This window comes from Rana temporaria, chromosome 3 (assembly GCF_905171775.1).
Source record: "Rana temporaria chromosome 3, aRanTem1.1, whole genome shotgun sequence".
Classification (NCBI taxonomy): Eukaryota; Metazoa; Chordata; class Amphibia; order Anura; family Ranidae; genus Rana; species Rana temporaria.
In genome coordinates, this window is record NC_053491.1 from 199,039,493 (window position 1) to 199,059,703 (window position 20,211).

The 20,211-nt window shown below is 42.5% G+C and overlaps 1 protein-coding gene across 1 annotated transcript in view; it reads left to right on the plus strand.

Moving 5' to 3' along the window:
• Window positions 1-627: 627 nt before the first annotated feature.
• The window catches only part of LOC120932029, a 69,704-nt gene continuing 50,120 nt past the window's right edge, over window positions 628-20,211 (plus strand). Inside the window, exons 1-4 of the mRNA XM_040344114.1 lie at window positions 628-814; window positions 6,096-6,149; window positions 12,267-12,370; window positions 19,147-19,712. Coding sequence (XP_040200048.1) covers window positions 6,111-6,149; window positions 12,267-12,370; window positions 19,147-19,712 — 709 coding nt within the window. The 5' untranslated portion in view covers window positions 628-814; window positions 6,096-6,110. The remainder of the gene's footprint in view (window positions 815-6,095; window positions 6,150-12,266; window positions 12,371-19,146; window positions 19,713-20,211) is intronic.

Below are 20,211 nucleotides of genomic sequence, written 5' to 3' on the forward strand. Positions count from 1 at the left end.
CACCACTAAATTGGATCGGTGGCCTCTGGAGTGAGTTAATTGCAATCTTATATACTTTTCATGTGAATTGCTTATACTTTACATGTAGATTGCTTATTTTACATATATTATATATATATATATATATATATATATATATATATATATATATATTATATACTATAAAATACTACTCTTTATACTTTTTCTGTGTGGGCTTCATGGTGTGAACTTTATATGCAGAGAAAGGATTGCCGGAACCTGAGCTATTGGAGTCTGATGATCATCAGGCGACATATAGATTGGATATCTATTTGCTTATACATTTCATCTATCTGGTGAGTGCATTGCAGAGGTGGTGGTGCGGTGTTGGTGACAATGTGGACTATTTTTGCACTTGGGGACACTGCACATGCATTTATTAAGGAGGAAGATTGATATTCATCCTTGCACCTAATTTTGGGACTTTGCGCTATTAGCACTTTTTAAGGAGGAAGATTAATATTCATCTCTGCACATGTTTTTTTTTTTGGATTTTGTTTGTACTGTTAGAATTTTTTTAGGAGGAAGATTGATATTCATTTTTGCATTACTACCAGGCTCAGGTTTCCAAATGATAAATAACAATTACCCTTTTTTACATTATTATTCCCACGACTGAAAAAAAAGAAACAGTGCTCTAGATAACAACCCCTTGCATGTAATGCAGAAACTAAATCCACAGCAGAAAGAATGCATCTGGTAACTAGGCAACCAGCCTTCAAACTAACACCGAAAGAAAGACGACGACTCCAGTAAACACACACAGCTCTTCAACTTCTAACAAACTCACAATGTAAGTTCTATTTTTTTATTTTTGTTTGTGATTTTGTAGTATTAATATTTTTTCAAGAGAAAGTAAAATGTGCCTTACTATAATGTGTTCTTTCACTCTTTAGTTCTCACTCTCAACTTTTTATTTCTCTTGTTTGTAACTTGATAGAATTCACATTGTGTTAGGTTTATTGACGATGCAATTTGATTAGTTGTGTAAGTGCTACTGCAACACATCAATGTAGTTAGTAAGTTGACAGGGTCGAATGTAATATAATAGAAATGTAATAATCGGTTTTATTTATTTTTTTGATTGTATCTCATTTAGTCATAAAATTATGCCTGCAAATGTCTTTGAAAATGTTCTGTTCCTGCATTTACATATACAGTACCCCATTTGCTGCATTGTGGAGGTTTAATGCCGCATACACACGATCATTTTTCGGCATGAAAAAAACCGACGTTATTTAAAATGATCGTGTGTGGGCTTCACATCGTTTTTTGCCTTCTGAAAAACGACAAAAAAAAAATTCGAACATGCTGCATTTTTTCATGTCGTTTTTGAAAATGTAGTTTTTCGGGTTGTAAAAAATGATCGTGTGTGGGCAAAAACGACGTTTTAAACCCGCGCATGCCCAGAAGCAAGTTATGAGATGGGAGCGCTCGTTCTGGTAAAACTACCGTTCATAATGGAGTAAGCACATTCAGCACGCTGTAACAGACTGAAAAGCGCGAATCGTCTTTTACTAACAAGGAATCAGCTAAAAGCAGCCCCAAGGCGAATAGAACTTCCCCTTTAGGCCGGGTACACACGAACAAACATGTACGGTGAAAGCGGTCTGTCAGACCGTTTTCACCGTACATGTCTGCCAGAGGGCTTCTGTACGATGGTTGTAAACACCATCGTACAGAAGTCCGCACGTAAACAATACGCGGGGCGTGTCTGCGTCGTCGCCGCGACGATGACGCGGCGATGATGCGGAGACGTGGGCGGGCCTGCCATTTAAAGGCTTCCACGCATGCGTCGAAGTCATTCGACGCATGCGAGGGACGGCGGGCGCCTGGACATGTACGGTAGGTCTGTACTGACGACCGTACATGTCCGAGCGGGCAGGATTCCAGCGGACGGTTTTAAAACACGTCCAGGAATATTTGCCCGCTGGGAAAAGGCCCGGCGGGCAAATGTTTGCTGGAATTCGGCCCGCTCGCGCCCACACACGACCGAATGTTTGGTCGTGTGTACAGGGCCTTAGAGTGCCGTCGTACGTGTTTTACGTCACCGCGCTTTGTTCATCTTTTTTCAAAAACGATGGTGTGTGGGCAACATCGTTTTTAATGATGAAGTTGGAAAAACTTCGTTTTTTGGACATGCTGAAAAATTACATTTTTTTTCATGCCGAAAAACGATCGTGTGTACGCGGCATAAGAATTGAAATATACGCACCCGGTGTCACATGAACTAAAGTGATATACAGCATACTGTATGTGTTGTACTAATTGCTTTTTCTAAATATTGGTAGTAATTAATTTTTTGGATATAGATATGAGATACGATAGCAGTAAAATAACATGAACATCTTTACTACACATTGCTGTCTACAGTTTACCAAGCATACGCTAATGCAGCCACTCTTAACCAAGATTCCTTGAGCGGTGGCTCATTTACCTCACATTTAATTAGACTTGAGGGACAAACCGGAAAAGTTGGTTTTGTTTCCATTCGTAAAATACATCTTTTCATTCTGTTATATTCGTTATGTTACGCTAATTTTGTTTTTGGATCATTTGTTATTTCCATAGAGTGTCGATATTCGTTATACCAAATCGATTAGTTTTGTATGTATATCGATTCAATATTTATGTATGTACAGTGCCTTGACATGGCTGTAATTGCAGTGAAAGGTTCTACAAAGTATTAACTCTGAATACAAATGCACGCCACACTTTTCACATATTTATTTGTAAAAAAATGTGAAAAAAAAATTATAATTTTCCTTCCACTTCACAATTATGTGCCACTTTGTGTTGGTCTATCACATACAATCCCAATAAAATACATTTAAGTTTTTGGTTGTAACATGACAAAATGTGAAACATTTCAAGGGGTATGAATACTTTTTCAAGGCACTTTATATATATTCATGATAACGATTTGTAGTTTGGAAAGTCGTTTGTTTATTGAATCTATTAACAAACACAATGACAATATCCCTTCTCCTCTGCTCAAATGCAATACAACACCCTTCTCACTCAGTTCCCAGGAATGCACTTTGCCTGTAATCCAACCTCCAGCACAAAATGAATCAGCTAATTGGACTGTAATGCCGCGTACACACGATCATTTTTCGGCATGAAAATAAACATAGTTTTTCAGCATGTCCAAAAAACGAAGTTTTTCCAACTTCATCATTAAAAACGACGTTGCCCACACACCATTGTTTTAAAAAAATGATGAAAACAGCGCGGTGACGTACAACAAGTACGACGGCACTCTAAAGGGGAAGTTCTATTCGCCTTTGGGCTGCTTTAGCTGATTCCGTGTTAGTAAAAGACGATTCGCGCTTTTCTGTCTGTTACAGCGTGATGAATGTGCTTACTCCATTACGAATGGTAGTTTTACCAGAACGAGTGCTTCCGTCTCATAACTTGTTTCTGAGCATGCGCGGGTTTAAAACGTTGTTTTAGCCCACACACGATCATTTTTTACAACCCGAAAAACGTCATTTTTTTAAAACGACGTTAAAAAATGCAGCATGTTCGAATTTATTTTTTTGTCGTTTTTCAGAAGCCGAAAAACGATGTGAAGCCCACGCACGATCATTTTAAATGACGTTTTTAAAAACGTTGTTTTTTTTTTCATGCCGAAAAATGATCGTGTGTACGTGGCATAAGATTTACTCTGAGTTCACCTGTTGTTTCATTAGATCTTTAATGAATGAACGAATCGTATCAAATTAATTCATTATTTTCGATAAAATTTCTTTCATATTCGTTGAAATTCATTATTAGAGCCCCCCTGCCCCAAAGCCACCCCCCGCTATGTTGAGGGCATGTGGCCTGGCATGGTTCAGAAGAGGGGGTGTTCGCTCGCCCCACCCCTTTCCTGGCCTGCCAGGCTGCGTGCTCTTATAAGGGACTGGTATGGATTTTTTTGTGGGGGGACCCCATGCCGTTTTCTTCTTTATTTTTTTTCCCCCTCTGTTCCTGTTCTGGTAACAGCTATGAGCTTGGACTTATCTTCATTTTATGTCCCCCATTGGGGACACAGACAGCAATAATAATTTAACAGAGGTTCCAACCCTTTGCCACTCCTTATCTAAAACTGAAAATAAATAGTTTTGACTGGCATTGAGGGGGGACCTGTCAGCATAGAAACATGGGGTCTGGCATTGCTACCTTGTTTTTAAAGATTTACCATCAGGTCTGCCATCTTTATTTATTACCGCCTGATCCCCAAGTAAGGTGGGTTGATATTTACCCAGAGGGCTGAGTCCATGGCTAGTAATGAGGAATCAAGAAACATTGGGTGCACGCCATTTTAAGGGTTTTCAAAGGTTTTATTCTTCTGGCAATTTACAGGAAGGGAAAGGTATGGGCTGCAGATACCCATAGCAATGCTTACAGACTCCAGATCCACTTCCAGCTTATACAGTGTAAAGGACTTTCAAGCGGACATTCTCAGAGCTTCATCCCAGGAAAGTCACCAGGCCCCTGTGATGATCCAGCCTCCATTTTGCTCCTTCCTCTAGCAGAGTCTCCATTCCTGGCTTTCAGTCTTGGGTCAGCTCTCTCCTTCTTTATGGTGGGGCAGTGTGTGCCAAGTCCTAGCTTCCAATAGAAAGCGCATTGGATCCATTCTAGGCTGCAGGTCTAGAAGGTCAGATAACTTGATCGCACACATCCCCCGGCCGAAGAGACTCTAATGCCCTGTACACATGATCGGAATTTCCGATGGGATAAAATCCGATGGAATTTTCCGCCGGAATTCCGTTCAAGCTGTCTTGCATACACACTGTCAGACCAAAGTCCGATTGTCCAAAATGCAGTGACGTAAAACACTACGACAAGCCGAGAAAAATTAAGTTCAATGCTTCCGAGCATGCGTCGACTTGATTCTGAGCATGTGTGTTTTTTTCTCCGTCGGAGTTCCACACAGACAATCGTAATTTCCGATAGGATTTTTTTCCTTCGGAAAAAAATAAAACATGTTCTATTTCTAAACTCGAGGACGGAAAAAAGTCCGATGGGGCCAACAAATTCCTCAGACTTTTTTCATCGGAAATTCCGATCGTGTGTACAAGGCATTACAAGTTCAGCCCCAGATACTTATGTCTTCCCCTTCATGTGCCACTGGTAATAGGCATCCTAGAGACTGGCCAGAGGGAGCATAAATATTCATAATCTAACATTACTGTGGCCTCTCATTTCATTGCCAGAGCTACACAGTACAAGTGACACCTACTGTCAGCAGGCACAAAAAAACAGCAATACCGAGCCTAGGGAGGGTCAAATGAGTGCAGACTACAAATCAACGTGCATAGGTGTGCGCACAGGGTGTGCCAGGTGTGCCCAGGCACACCCTAATCACTCCCTGCAGTACAGATTCCCCCTGCTGCTTGGTGTCCCCTCCCACAGCATGGCTGGCTTCCCTCCTCTCCCAATGGCTACTGCATTGGGCACTCATAGATGATATTTCAGGACGAGTGGGGGAAGGGGTAATGTCATTTACCGGCCCCTTCCCTTTCTGAATGAACATAGTGAGAGATCGGTACCGTGTTTTTGAGCTTTCAGGTGCACACCCTAATGCAACAGACTGCGCACACCTATGTCAACGTGGACTGTTTACCTCCCAGAAAGTAAATTGGTTGTAAACCCATATACCCAGTGACCCCCCCCCCCTTTTCACACAGGAACAGAGCTGAGGCTGTCAATTTGCTGAAGGTCCCTCCCCTGTCTCCTTTTTTCTTTTGGTGTCAGGAAAACTTGTCAGAAGTGACTCATGCTGATAGCAGAGGAACAAAGCAGCAGACAGAAATGACACTTAATGCTTTCAATTGAGAGGAGTATACACTATAGTGGGAAATGCTTTGTTCATAATTCATGTCTGAGGTTTACAACTTTACACTTTATTTAGATAGTCTCTCCTGCTTAGGGCAGGGTGGCTACACGTATGTGTGGATTTTAGCTGTAATTTAGGATATTGGCTATAATGTAGAATATCAGTAGCAGTTTCAGCAAAAATTAAGTATGTAAGTGACAGTGATAAAATAATGTATTTTTGTAACTTTCCCTTTATATACCAGAAAATAAGTAATGTCATGATGGTGCAAACAGGACCAGTGTACTTCTATGACCAGGTAAGTTTCACAACCAGTTGTATTACAGTATATTAGTCCAGTGTTAATAAAATACATTTGACAAGAAGATTTTATATCTTTGGGTATGAATTTGTTGTTTATGACAATTTGATTGTCTGTTTTAAAAGTAGATAAAGTTAGGGTCAATGGATAGGGAATGAAGTGATAGGTAAATGTTATGGTGCAGGTTAAGGCCCCGTACTCATGTGTAGGCCCGAGCGGACCATTTTCGGGCGGATCGGACAGGTTTCCAGCGGACAACTGTTTCCTGGACTTGCTTTAAAACAGTCCGCTGGAAACCTGTCTGCCCGGACATGTACGGTCGTCTGTACAGACCTACCGTACATGTCCTGCCGCCCGCCATCCCTCGCATGCGTCGAATGACTTCGACGCATGCGTGGAAGCATTTTAAAGGCGGGCCGCCCACGTCGCCGCGTCATTGTTGCGGCGACACCGCGTCATCGACGCGGCGACACCGCGGACACGCCCCGCGTATTGTTTACGCGAGGACCTCTGTTCGATGGTGTGTATAGCCATCGAACAGAAGTCCCCGGGCAGTCCCCGGGCAGACATGTCCGATGGAAACGGTCTGCAGACCGTTTTCATCGGACATGTCTGGCCGTGAGTACAAGGCCTAAGTGTTATGGGCTAATGTTAAAGCTGAATTCCAGGCAGATAAAAATGGCACAGATTAATGCAACTCTGTGTTGATTAATTCACCACAACATTTATACTTTAAATGCCATGTAAGAACATGGACTGGCCATGTCCACTCTCTGGCTAGACAGGACCCAGGATATCTCAGGACTGAATAGACGTTAAGAGAAGTCCTTTGGCAGGTAAAGCGTCTCTCCTACATCTATTCGGTCTGTGTAAAGGCCCATACACACAATATGACTTTTTGACAACAAATGTCCAATGGACCTGTTTGATCGGACAATCCGACCATGTGTACGCTCCATCGGACAAACTTTTTGTGTTTTTTATCGGACAAATGTTCGCTGTGCAAACAGACAAACTTTCCGATGGAGGCTAATCCGATCGTGTGTACACAAGTCCATCGGACTAAAGTCCAAAGTACAAACGCGCATGCTCAGAAGCAATGCTAAAGATCAGACAACAATAGCAGAAGTTGCCCACAGGGTGGCGGTAAAGAGCTGAAAAACCACGTGATTTGGTGAAAGTTGGCTTAAAAAGTCCTACTGTGTGTATGCATACCAAGTTCACGGACAATGCCCTTCGGAGCAAAATCCACGGAAAAGACAGATGGAAGTCCGATCGTGTGTATGAGGCTTTAGTTTGCTGTTTGCCTGAAGTTCAGCTTTATTGCTGGCCTCACACATAACAATTCTAAGGCAATTCTAATAAGTTTTCAATAGAAAAATACAACCAAATGGATCAAGTTAACCTACCAGCAACACTGTACATCATTTCATGGTGTCAGTAGAAACCGTTGGTGGTAGGTCACATTAAAAAAAGTTGGTTGAGCATAGGTGAATTCCATGAAAATGGTCATGTTTGGAGCCAATCTTGGGACAATTTTTATTACATTTGAACCACTTTCCATTCACAAGGAATGCCATATACGTATATGATCACATGCAATTGCCAAAAACGAAGCAATCTAATACAGGGCCATCTTAATAGCGTCATGGGCACCTGGGTAAAGTAATGCACTGGGGCCCCTAGCAGCCTGTCCCAATTTACGCACCTACTCTTAAGAATTAAAGTATAAATAGTTGATAGAATTAAACATAATAAAATAGATTTTAAACAATAAGAAAACATGCCATAAATCAAAGACTAATCCACACAAAGGGCACAGTACAGGGGGAGTCAGGAGGGCAGAATACTGGGATCAGGAGGGCACGGTACAGTTTATGGGACACTGGTTGGGACATGGCCATCCTGGGACAGCTTAGTTAGTAGAAAGCGTGACTGTCCCGTTAAGTATTATGTAATGCAAGATCATGGGGCCCCTATGCACCTGGGGCCCCTGGGCAGTGCCCAGAGGTGCCCATGCATTAAGACAGTTCTGATCTAATACCCACAAGTTTGATTGACATCCAAAATGTGGTTGATTGTGAATGTTGACAGCTTTAATCAAACATGAAAAAACTATGGCCACTTTGCTGAAGCAATTACATTTTTCAAGCGATTTTGATTCCATCTTCTTGTTGATCAAACCACCATGATATGTATTTAACTGCTCTATCAATTTTCCACGTGTATGGCCTGTAGGAAGTAGCTCTTATGCTTTAGTTTGAACAAGCAAAAAACCTCCTAATGCGATATAGAAATAATAAGTGAAGATTATTAGCTGTGCTGTCAGCAAGAAGGATGTTCATTTTTGCCAGCTGTCATATTGGTCATTGCTAATGCTCAGAACCTGATAATTGTTATCAAAGTGCTTATGGCTTATTAACCCCTTAGTGATGGAAGGTAAAGCAAATGTTAATGCCTGAACACAATTTTGCAACTTTGACATGCGTTAGTAAAATTGTATATATTATCACCGACTTTGTGTATCCAGGTAAATTATACCTTGTTTTTTTTCAGGACAAATTGAGCTTTTATTTGGTGGTAAATGGTAATGGATATCTCCTGATATTTTTTATTATCAAAGGTAAACTGGCCCAAAATAGTAAAAATGTAGCTGTATATTTCTTGCTATTTCCATAACTAACCACCAAAGAACAACCCAAAACAATCCAAAGTAAATTTCCCTGTTCCTGACGATCGCAGCAATACCCCATTTGTGTATGTTAGTTTGTACCTGTAGCAGGACCCAGAAACAATAGTGCGCGTTTTTATTTTTTTATCTTATGGAAAACACACTGATACTAACTGACACTGATACTAATATAAAGTTTGTTTTTTATTTTGTAAATAGGTTCCTTTAAGCTAGTGCATTGTTGGTTCACTTACCTTTTCCTTCGCTTTCCCTTCTTAGGCCCCGTACACACGGTCGGACAAAACCGATGAGAATGGACCGAGGTTCCGTTTCATCGGTCCAAACCGACCGTGTGTATAGGCCATCGGTCTGTTTTCCTTCGGTCCAAAATTTTAAAACATGCTTCAAAACCGAACCGATGGACCGCTGCCCGATCGGTCCAAACCGATGGTTAGTACAGAAAAGCATCGGTTTAAAACCCACGCATGCTCAGAGTCAAGTCGACGCATGCTTGGAAGCATTGAACTTTGTTTTATTCAGCACGTTGTGTGTTTGACGTCACCGCGTTCTGACCCGATCGTTTTTTGGAACGATGGTGTGTACGCACATCAGACCATCAGGCCACTTCAGCGGTGAACCGATGAAAACGGTCCGTCGGACCATTCTCATCGGTTTGGAACGACCGTGTGTACAAGGCCTCAATGTTTTTTTTTCTTTGTTTGAATTTCTCACTTCCTGTTTCTCCTCAGTAAGCTTTCCACCATCATCCGAGCCGTTCTGTCTGGTGGTTAGTCAGCCAGAACAGCTTACTGAGGAGGAACAGGAAGTGAGAAATTCAGACAAAGAAAAAAAACATTTAGAAGGGAAATGGAAGGAAAAGGTAAGTGAACCAACAATGCACTAGCTTGAAGGAACCTATTTAGAAAATAAAAACTAACCTTTACAACCCCTTTAATGTAGCAATTTTTTTTCTTTATTTTTTTAGCTTTTTTACACATTTGTGTTTGTTTACATCTTTCCCTCCATGCAGAAGGAAAAGTAAACACATGTGCGGGGTGTTCATAAAGGGGAGTATTGCCTCAATTAGGCTAATAGTAAATTTAATTAGATGTGCCAACATCCCAGTTGTTTGTAAATAATGAGACCTAATAGGTAGAGGCAAAACAGGCTGCTTGAGGCCAGTTAATGGCTAGTACCATAGGTCAACAAGGAGAAGAAAATGTGGGATTGGGATTTTTAGAGGCACTGGTAGAACACGAGGGTATATATAAAAATATAGATATTTATTTGACAAAGTACAAAAATACAAAATAAATAAAACACATTTGGGACAAACCCCACAAATCAGATGGATAGCAAAACCATTGATCTAATCGGTGGAGCCATAGATCTCGACCGGTTTCGCGGTATAAAACCGCTTCTTCAGGAGAGTGTCTAGAAAATACAGATAAAATATACAATAAAATAACAAGCAATGTGTACAAAAAAGTTTAACATACAAGAAAGAACAATTCAATATTACATTCTGCAGGAGAGTCAAGAAAAACGTGCTCACCTTTGCTGGTCAAGGTGATCATGCGCTAGGTCAGGCAGTCGCCCTGTGGCGCACGTGGGGGATAATCAAGACGGGCTCTATGGAGTAAGGTTAGTTTGATCCGTTACAATGATTATTTAATTGGTGACAAGGACACCGAGTGCTGGGGAGAGGGGACGCTGGGGGAATGGTAGGTGGTGAGGGGGTGACAAAGGGAATAAGGTGGGGGCAACATAGAAGGAAAAGAAGGTTTTTTTTCCTTCTATGTTGCCCCCACCTTATTCCCTTTGTCACCCCCTCACCACCTACCATTCCCCCAGCGTCCCCTCTCCCCAGCACTCGGTGTCCTTGTCACCAATTAAATAATCATTGTAACGGATCAAACTAACCTTACTCCATAGAGCCCGTCTTGATTATCCCCCACGTGCGCCACAGGGCGACTGCCTGACCTAGCGCATGATCACCTTGACCAGCAAAGGTGAGCAAGTTTTTCTTGACTCTCCTGCAGAATGTAATATTGAATTGTTCTTTCTTGTATGTTAAACTTTTTTGTACACATTGCTTGTTATTTTATTGTATATTTTATCTGTATTTTCTAGACACTCTCCTGAAGAAGCGGTTTTATACCGCGAAACCGGTCGAGATCTATGGCTCCACCGATTAGATCAATGGTTTTGCTATCCATCTGATTTGTGGGGTTTGTCCCAAATGTGTTTTATTTATTTTGTATTTTTGTACTTTGTCAAATAAATATCTATATTTTTATATATACCCTCGTGTTCTACCAGTGCCTCTAAAAATCCCAATCCCACATTTTCTTCTCCTTGTTGACCTATGGTACTAGCCATTAACTGGCCTCAAGCAGCCTGTTTTGCCTCTACCTATTAGGTCTCATTATTTACATGTGCGGGGTGCACAGTCACTGATCACTGTGATCACAACGATCAGGGGACCAGGAACCAGGAGTCACTGGTCCCGATCGTTAGTACAAAACCCGGGCCTCTCAGTGAGAGCCAAGTCTCTGTGCTAGGTACATATAGTAAAACCTTGGTTTGCAAGCATAATTCGTTTCAGAAACATGCTTGTAATCCAAAGCACTTGTATATCAAAGCATTTTTTTTACAAGGAATAAAAGAGAAGAGAGGCACCTCTAAGTGTAGCAATAAGTTGCTAAATGTTGTACCTTCATTAAATGTAACCATATTGCTACACTTAGAGGCTCCTCTCTTCTTTTTTATACTCAGTTGTGACATGACACTACTCTTATATCAAGACATCGCTTGTATGAAAGGCAAAATGTATTAAAAATTTAGCTTGTCTTGCAAAACGCTCTCAAACCAAGGTTTTACTGTACTGTGCAGCACACTCCCAGCACAAAGAGAGGTATGCAGATATGCGGCCTTATGGTTAAAGACCCACTTTGGTGAGACTGCATATCAGTGCACGGCCAGCAGAAAGGGGTTAAGGACGAACCATTATATTAATCTCTTACTGAGGGGATACTACAATGTACTTTCTGATGTTATGGGGTTGATTTACTAAGGGCAAATAGACCATTCACTTTGCAAGGGAAGTTGCACTTTGTAAGTGAACTATCCCCAGAGTTTACTGAATGAAGTTCTGATGACTTCCACAATCCAATCACAGGCAAGCAAAAATACTGGTTTTCTTTTTCTCTTGTACGTGATTGGGTATTCATTAAAAAGTGAAAATTCACCACATTCACTATGCTCTGGGGAAATTCCTTTACAGTGCAATTTCCTTTGCAAAATAAACAGCCTGTTTGTCTTTAGTAAATCAATCCTTATATTTTTGACACAAAGCTGGGTCTAGAGGGCGACTGTAGGCACCTGCAGTTTTTCCAATGCTTTTCTATAATGTAGAAGAAATATCCTTTTCTTTGTATTAGCTAAAAACGAGGGCAGTTAAGCGAAGTAAGAAGATCCCTGAAGAATTACCTTCTGATATGAAGTACTTAAACATTAATCCTCGTCTGGCCAGCTTCATTAACAGGTAAGAAACTACTTGGAGTTCTCAGCCAAACTCATTAAATCCTGAACTTACATTTTTAAAGTAACCCTACATGGTCACTTCTAAACAAAGAATCTTCGTCTTTTGAAAATCAGCAGTGCATTGAAACAGCTCCGAGGGCCATATTCTCCTAGATTTCCCGCGGGCGGCGCGTAAGCCATTTACACTCCGCCGCCCCAACCTACAGAAGCAAGTGCTGTATTCCCCAAACACTTGCTCCGTAGTTTGGGGCGGCGTAGTGTATTTGGCCCGGCGTAGCCACGCGTATCTCCAAGGGGGCGGCTTCTATTTAAATTAAGCGCGCCCCGATTCTAACGAACTGCGCATGCGCCGGGCTTAAAATAGCCCAGTGCGCATGCTCCAGTTCTCGGCGTTAAACGTCAATGACGCCGACGTGTGCGTCATTGACGTAAAGTCGTATTCAAGAACGACTTAGGGAAACGACGTAGCCGACGGAAAAACACGGCGCGGACCCGACGCCATACTTAACATGGCCTACGTGGGACTTGCGTAAACTTACCCCTCATATAGCAGCTTACACAAACGACGTTAGCGACGGTTACGCGACGCAAATTCGTTCGGGAATCTGCGTATCAGGCTCATTTGCATAAACAAATGAGACCTGAACGTAAACGCCATCTAGCGGCGGACGGAGTAATTACATTTAAGATCCGACAGTGTAAGTGACTTACACATGGCGGATCTTAAGTGTATCTATGCGAAAATGATTCTAAGAATCAGTCGCATAGATACACGGGCCAAACGATGGAGTATCCTGAGATACTCCATCGCATCCTTACTTAGAATATGGCCCCTTGTTTCTGATTTATTGGATTTTCTGATCCAAGAACCATGGCAGCTGGAAGTGTGTGAGATACTGCCACGTTAGGTTGACAGTCTGAACATTAAAGCGGTATTAAACCAAAAACTACAAATGTAATGTATTGCAATTTACCAATCCTTAGATGTGGTGGCTGCATTGGTTTTCATTTTTTCCTCCCTCTGTTGTCACTTGGTGATCCAGCCAGTAACAGACCTCCTGTGGATGAGTGGATGAAGGAGGGGGGGAGTGCAGATTTGGATACACTAATAAATTGAAGCTAAACTCCAGCTAATACTTTTATTATTGTTAATATTATATTATTAATATTATACAGGATTTATATAGCGCCATTAGTTTGTGCAGTGCTTTACAACATGAGGATAGACAGTACAATTACAATACAATTCAGTACAGGAGAAATCAGAGGGCCCTGCTCATTAGAGTTTATAATCTAAAAGTTAAGTGATACAAAAGATAATTGTGGGGGATAGGCTGATGGAGAAAACACGTGTTGGGTGGAGGCAGGATAGGCTTCTCTGAATAGAAGGGTTTTAAGGGATCACTTAAAAGTTGTCAGAGTAAGAGATGGTCAGACAGATTGGGATAGGGAGTTCCAGAGGATGGGGAGGCTCAAGAGAAGTCTTGGAGGTGAGCACAGGAGGAGAAACAAAGAGAACGATTTGGTTGGTATATTGAGACTAAGTTAGTGATGTAGCTGGGGGCAGAGTTGAGGATGGCTTTATAAGTTGTCATTAGTACTTTGAATATAATTTGTTGGGTGAGCAGAAGCCAGTGGAGAGGTTGGCAAGGAGGGGGGTAGACACTGAACAGTTGGTAAGGTGGATGAGTCTGGTAGACTGAATGACTGAAGGAGGGATAGCCTATGTTAAGGTAAGCCAATGAAAAGGGATTAGCAGTAGTCAAGGTGAGAGATAACCAGGGAGTGAATTAGGTGCTTTGTGGTGTCATTGGTTAGGAAGCGGTGCATTTTAGAGATGTTGTAGAGGTTGAGGCAGCAAGATTTAAACAGTGATTGGATGTGGGGCCAAGAGGATATTTCGGAGACCAGGATTACACCAAGTACCCTGGCATGCGGGGGCGGGTTGATGGTTGCGGCATTGATCATTAACCACTTAAGCCCAGAGCAATGGCCAGAGCACTTTTTGCGATTCGGCACTGCGTCACTTTAACTGAGAATTGTGCGGTTGTGAGACGTGGCTCCCAAGCAAAATTTGTGTCCTTTTTTTCCCACAAATTGAGCTTTCATTTGGTGCTATTTGATCACCTCTGCGGTTTTTATTTTTTGTACTATAAACAAAAATAAAACAAATTTTTTTAAAAAATAAAGCAATATTTTTTTACTTTTTGCTATAATAAATATCCCCCAAAAATATACAAAAAAACGTTTTTTTCCTCAGTTTAGGCCAATACGTATTCTTCTACATATTTTTGGTAAAAAAATCGCAATAAGCGCTTATTGATTGGTTTGCGCAAAAGTTCTAGGCCCAGATTCTCGTAGAATGGCGTAAAAATGGGTGGGCGTAACGTATCTGATTTACGTTACGCCGCCGCAAGTTTTTCAGGCAAGTGCTTAATTCACAAAGCACTTGCGTGTAAAGTTGCGGCGAGGTAACGTAAATCACCCGGCGGAATTCAAATTCGGCGGATAGGGGGCGTGTTTCATTTAAATGAAGTGCGTCCCCGCGCCGAACGAACTGCGCATGCGCCGTCCCTAAAATATCCCGGCGTGCATATACCCAGGGGCAACTTTACGCCGGGAAAAGCCTAACGTAAACGTTGTAACTTTACTGCGTCGGCCGCGCGTACATTCGGAAATTCGCGTATCTAGCTAATTTGCATACTCGACGGGGAAAACTACGGAAGCGCCACCTAGCGGGCAAAAAAAAAATGCAGTTAAGATCTGACGGCGTAAGAGACTTACGCCTGTCGGATCTAATGGATATCTATGCGTAACTGATTCTAAGAATCAGTCGCATAGATACGACGGCCCAGATTAGGACTTACGACGGCGTACATGGCGCTGCGCCGTTGTAAGCCCTTCGAGAATCTGGGCCATAGCGTCTAGAAAATAGGGGATCGTTTTATGGCATTTTTATTTATAATGGCGGCGATCAGCGATTTTTTTTTTATCGTGACTGCGACATTATGGCGGACACATCGGACACTTTTGATGCCATTTTGGGACCATTGTCATTGATACAGCGATCAGTGCTATAAAAATGCACTGATTACTGTATAAATGACACTGGCAGTAAAGGGGTGAACCAGTAGGGGCCGCTGAAGGGGTTAAGTGAGTCCTAGGGAGTGCTTCTAACTGTAGGGGGGATGGGCTATGTGTGACACAACACTGATCACGGCTCCCAATTACAGGGAGCTGTGATCAGTGTCCAGTCACTAGGAAGAATAGGGCAATGCTTGTTTACATCAGCATTTCCCCGTTCTTCCTCTCCGTAAGACGATCGCGGGTATCCCCGAGGACATCAAGTCTGCAGGACACGCCGTCGGACTCACAGAGCTCACGGCGTGCCCGCGTGCCCACAATGCCGCATCTTAAAGGTGACGTACAGGTATGGTATGGTATGGTACAGGTACGTCCATCTGCCCAGCCGTGCCATTGTGCCGACATATATCGCTGTGTGCTGGTCCTTAAGCAGATAACAGAGAAGTCAAGGAAAGGGGCACAGGGGGAGGAAAGATTAAGAGCTCAGTTTTGGATAGGTTGAGTTTGAGGAAGTGGTGTGACACCGTTGTCTGTTAGTAAATTAGTAATGCGCAAGTAGACATGGAGTGAGCTGATGGGTAGAGAGATAGATTTGGGTATCATCAGAAATGGTATGGAAAGCCATGAGAGGCTATCATCTGACCCAGGGAGGAGGTGTAGATCGAGAATAGGAGAGGTTAAAGCAGTGACAACAAACATTTTTTTTCCATTCGGGATAAAGACTTTACATAAATAAAAGCTGACCATTTTAACCACTTGCTGACCACATAATTTAGTTATACGGCGGCAGATTGTCTCTCCTGCGCGGGATCACATACCGAGTATGGGGGTGTGCATGCGCCATTGGCACAATGGCTGTGATTAGATTCACACAGCACAAGCCAATGGATGTCCACCGGCACCCGCTGATCGGAGAGGGGAGATACAGAACAGACCTCTGCCTATGTAAACAAGGCAGAGCTCTGTCCTGTCCGCAGGCATGTGGTGGATTTTCTTTCCCTGCAATGCAGGTAAAAAAAATCCATCAGATCCCTTCGTAAAAACAACACACATAGCACACAAACACTGGTTAGGCACACATTTAACCCTTTGATTGCCCTAGATGTTTACCCCCTTCCCAGCCAGTGTCATTAATACAATGGCAGGGCACTGATCACTATATTAGTGTCACTGGTTCCTACAAAGTGTCAAAAAGTGTCCGCCGCAACATCACAGTCCCGCTATAAGTCATGATCGCCAGCATTACTAGTATAAAAAATAAATACAATTTCAGTATATATATACCATATTTTGTAGACGCTATAACTCTTGTGCAAACCAATCAATATACACTTATTGGGATTTTTTTTTTTTTTTCTTATATTTTACAGGATAGATTTTAAAGCATAAAAAGCCCAGCGGTGATTAAAGAAAGCTTTATAAGTGGGGGGGATTACATAAATTTCATCTAGGGGCAGGGTTGCAGGACAGCGCAATTGTCAGGTACTACAGTAATGTAGTACTATTTTGCAAAAAATGACCTGGTCATGAAGGGGGATGAATTTTCTGGAGGTCAAGTGGTTAAGCACCCCTGTCATTAGTAAATAGTTTGCCTCAACCCACCAACTGCTACCTCTGAGGGCAGCTTGTTCTGTTGAAAAGCAACAGACTTACTGGCAGGATCACCTGGTCACCAGGCTTGACTTGAAAAGCCGTGTATATACACGGCCACTCAAAATCACGCCATTCTTTTTAATGGCAAGAATGCAGTGACGTCATAAACTACGATGAGCGGTGTCTCGTCACATTCGATACCGTCGCTGCCATTTTGCTACACCCCACACTAACCTTGTATGCTACCGCACATGCGTCAAAGTGTTATCGAGCATGCACGGTTTTTCACCCATACAGACGACCGGTTTTCTCGGCAGGAAACACTCTGCCAGGAAACCCGACGAGAAAATAGAGAGCGGGATTCCCGCCTGTTTTCCTGACGGGAAAACTGTTAGGGAGCATACACATGGTCGGGATTCCAGGCCAAAAGCTCTCCTGGCAGTTTTCCTGTGTACGACGCTTCACAGTTGTATTTTAAATCAGTTTGTACTGTAGTTACATATAAAAAGCAGTGCAGCGCTAGAAACTAAACGTTAAAACATAAAAATAAAAAATAGCATCAATAGTCCAAAAATATATAGCAAGATGAGGCCAAATGACGTTGAAGGACAACAGAGGTATAAGACTTCTTAGATAGTGAATAGGGTGCTTGAATCAATCACCGGATATCCGCTGAGGAAGTCCTGCACCACGGACGATACGCGTGCGGGGGGGCTTATAGTGATGTCAGGACAGCCACTCACCTGGTTCTCGTTGTGTATTATATATGACCTCATTCCGTGCACTGGGATATAGTGCCGTACTTGTGAGTAGTTTCTATTTTAATAAAATAGTGTTGCTTTTTTCAAATGGAGAGCACTATGGGCCAGATTCTCGTACATCCGCGTATCTTTGCGCGGGCGTAACGTATCCGATTTACGTTACGCCTCCGCAACTTAGACGGGAAAGTGCGTAGCGTAAATCGCCCAGCGTAAGCCTGCCTAATTCAAATGTGGGACAGGGGGCGTGTTTTATGTTAATGTTCTGTGACCCGACGTGATTGACTTTTTTCACGAACGGCACATGCGCCGTCCGTGGAAATCTCCCAGTGTGCATTGCTCCTAATACGCCGCAAGGACGTATTGGTTTTGACGTGAAGGTAAATTACGTCCAGCCCCATTCACGGACGAGTTACGCAAACGACGTAAAATTTTTAAATTTCGTCGGGGGCACGACAGCCATACTTAGCATTGGTACGCCGCACTTACGCCACCATATAGTAGGGGTAACTTTACGCCGGGAAAAGCCTAACATAAAGGGCGTAACTGTACTGCGTCGGCCGGGCGTACGTTCGTGAATTGGCGTATCTAGCTGATTTACATATTTCGACGCGTGAATCAGCGTACACGCCCCTAGCGGCCAGCGTAAATATGCAGTTACGATCCGACGGCGTAAGAGACTTACGCCTGTTGGATCTAAGGGAAATCTATGCGTAACCCATTCTAAGAATCAGGCGCATAGATACGACGGCGCAACTCAGAGATACGACGGCGTATCTGGAGATACGCCGTCGTATCTCTTTTGAGAATCTGGCCCTATGTGTTTCTTTTATACTTTTACATGATCCATTATATATATGCAAGTGAATTTGGAGACCATCTATCCATTGATTGAGGAGTTTGAGTGAAGGACCTTACGTGAAGACAATACCTTTCATCCTTAAAATTACCCTAGTCAAGGGAAAAGCGTGTTTGACCTTCTGTTTGCTCAGAGGTCCGTACGTTCAGGTGAGTGGTTTGTACTTCCGGCGGAGGAGACCCACTTGTTTGGATGCACGGTGATTGATTCAAGCACCCTATTCACTATCTAAGATGTCCTTCAACATCCTTTGGCCACATCTTGCTTTATATTTTTGGACTATTGATGCTATTTTTTATATTTATTTTTATATTTTAAAGTTTAGTTTCTAGCGCTGCACTGTTTTTTATATGTATTTTATCTAAGGACTTTTATATTGACCTTCAGTGTTTTAGCTGCTTTGATTAGGGTTTGATTTTGGGCTGTCTGATTTTCCATTACTATGTACTGTAGTTACGCATTGTTTTGTTGATTTATATTCAGCCTGAACAGGAATAAAAAAGGAGGTCCCGCTCAAGCTGAGAGGAAGCAAAATCCACTTCCCAAGGATGAAAAAATGCACAAAGAAAAATATGCGGTATTACCTGAAATCGGCAGCTCTACTTTACAAAAGAACGCTGTGGAGATCAGTAACCAAAAACTCAGCCATGTCATCACCGATGAAGAACACTTCATGAACCCCTTTGATGATTATAAATATGTTGCTCCAACACTGTTATATGAGCTTGGGAAACTACTGCAATTTTTCTCTCAGTATGAGATCATTTTTCCTCAGGGTGTAGTGAATGTGCTTAACTATAGCTGGCAGGAGCTCATCGAGGGTGCGGTATACACAAAGAAACATTGTCAGTCCTCCAAGAAGATGACAACAGACACAAGTATGGCCCCTGAGGAGAGTGACTACAAAGCACCTGGAGCAAGCACAGCACCCCCTGAGACTGTAGACAATGTAAAGTACATTAAAAATAAGGCTAATGCCACCCTTCTGGAGCACGGCAAGGAGAAAGCAGGCCAAGAACTTCCACAGTCCAAGCCTACAGGAAACAGATGTGAGTTTGCTAACACAAAGCAAACACTTCATTAGATTATGATTGCTTTTTTATGATGAGCATTTTATTTCTTTGGTTTAAATACTCTTTATTTAAAAATCTAGTTTAAAGAAACAGAGCATTAAGGTAAACTCATAGCTTCCAACTGTCCCTGATTTGGTTGGACTGGGGTTGATTTACTAAAACTGGAGAGTACAAAATCCTGGTGCAGCTTCCAGGTTTCTTTTTGTGAAATCTTAAAGGATATGTAAACGTTGTCATACACAGAGCGGCCCCAATCCTCCTCTTCTGGGGTCCCTCAGTGACACTCCCGGCTCCCTCTCTTTGTGAGTGCCCTATTGGAGAGTCGCTCTCCCTTGGCGCACTCGTGCGGGCGCGCTCCCATGTCCTGCTGCTGCATCCATTGACACAGACAGCAGGACTCGGTTCTGCCCCCCGGCTCCCGCATCATTGGATTCGATTGACAGCAACGGGAGCCAATGGCTGCACTGCTATAAAT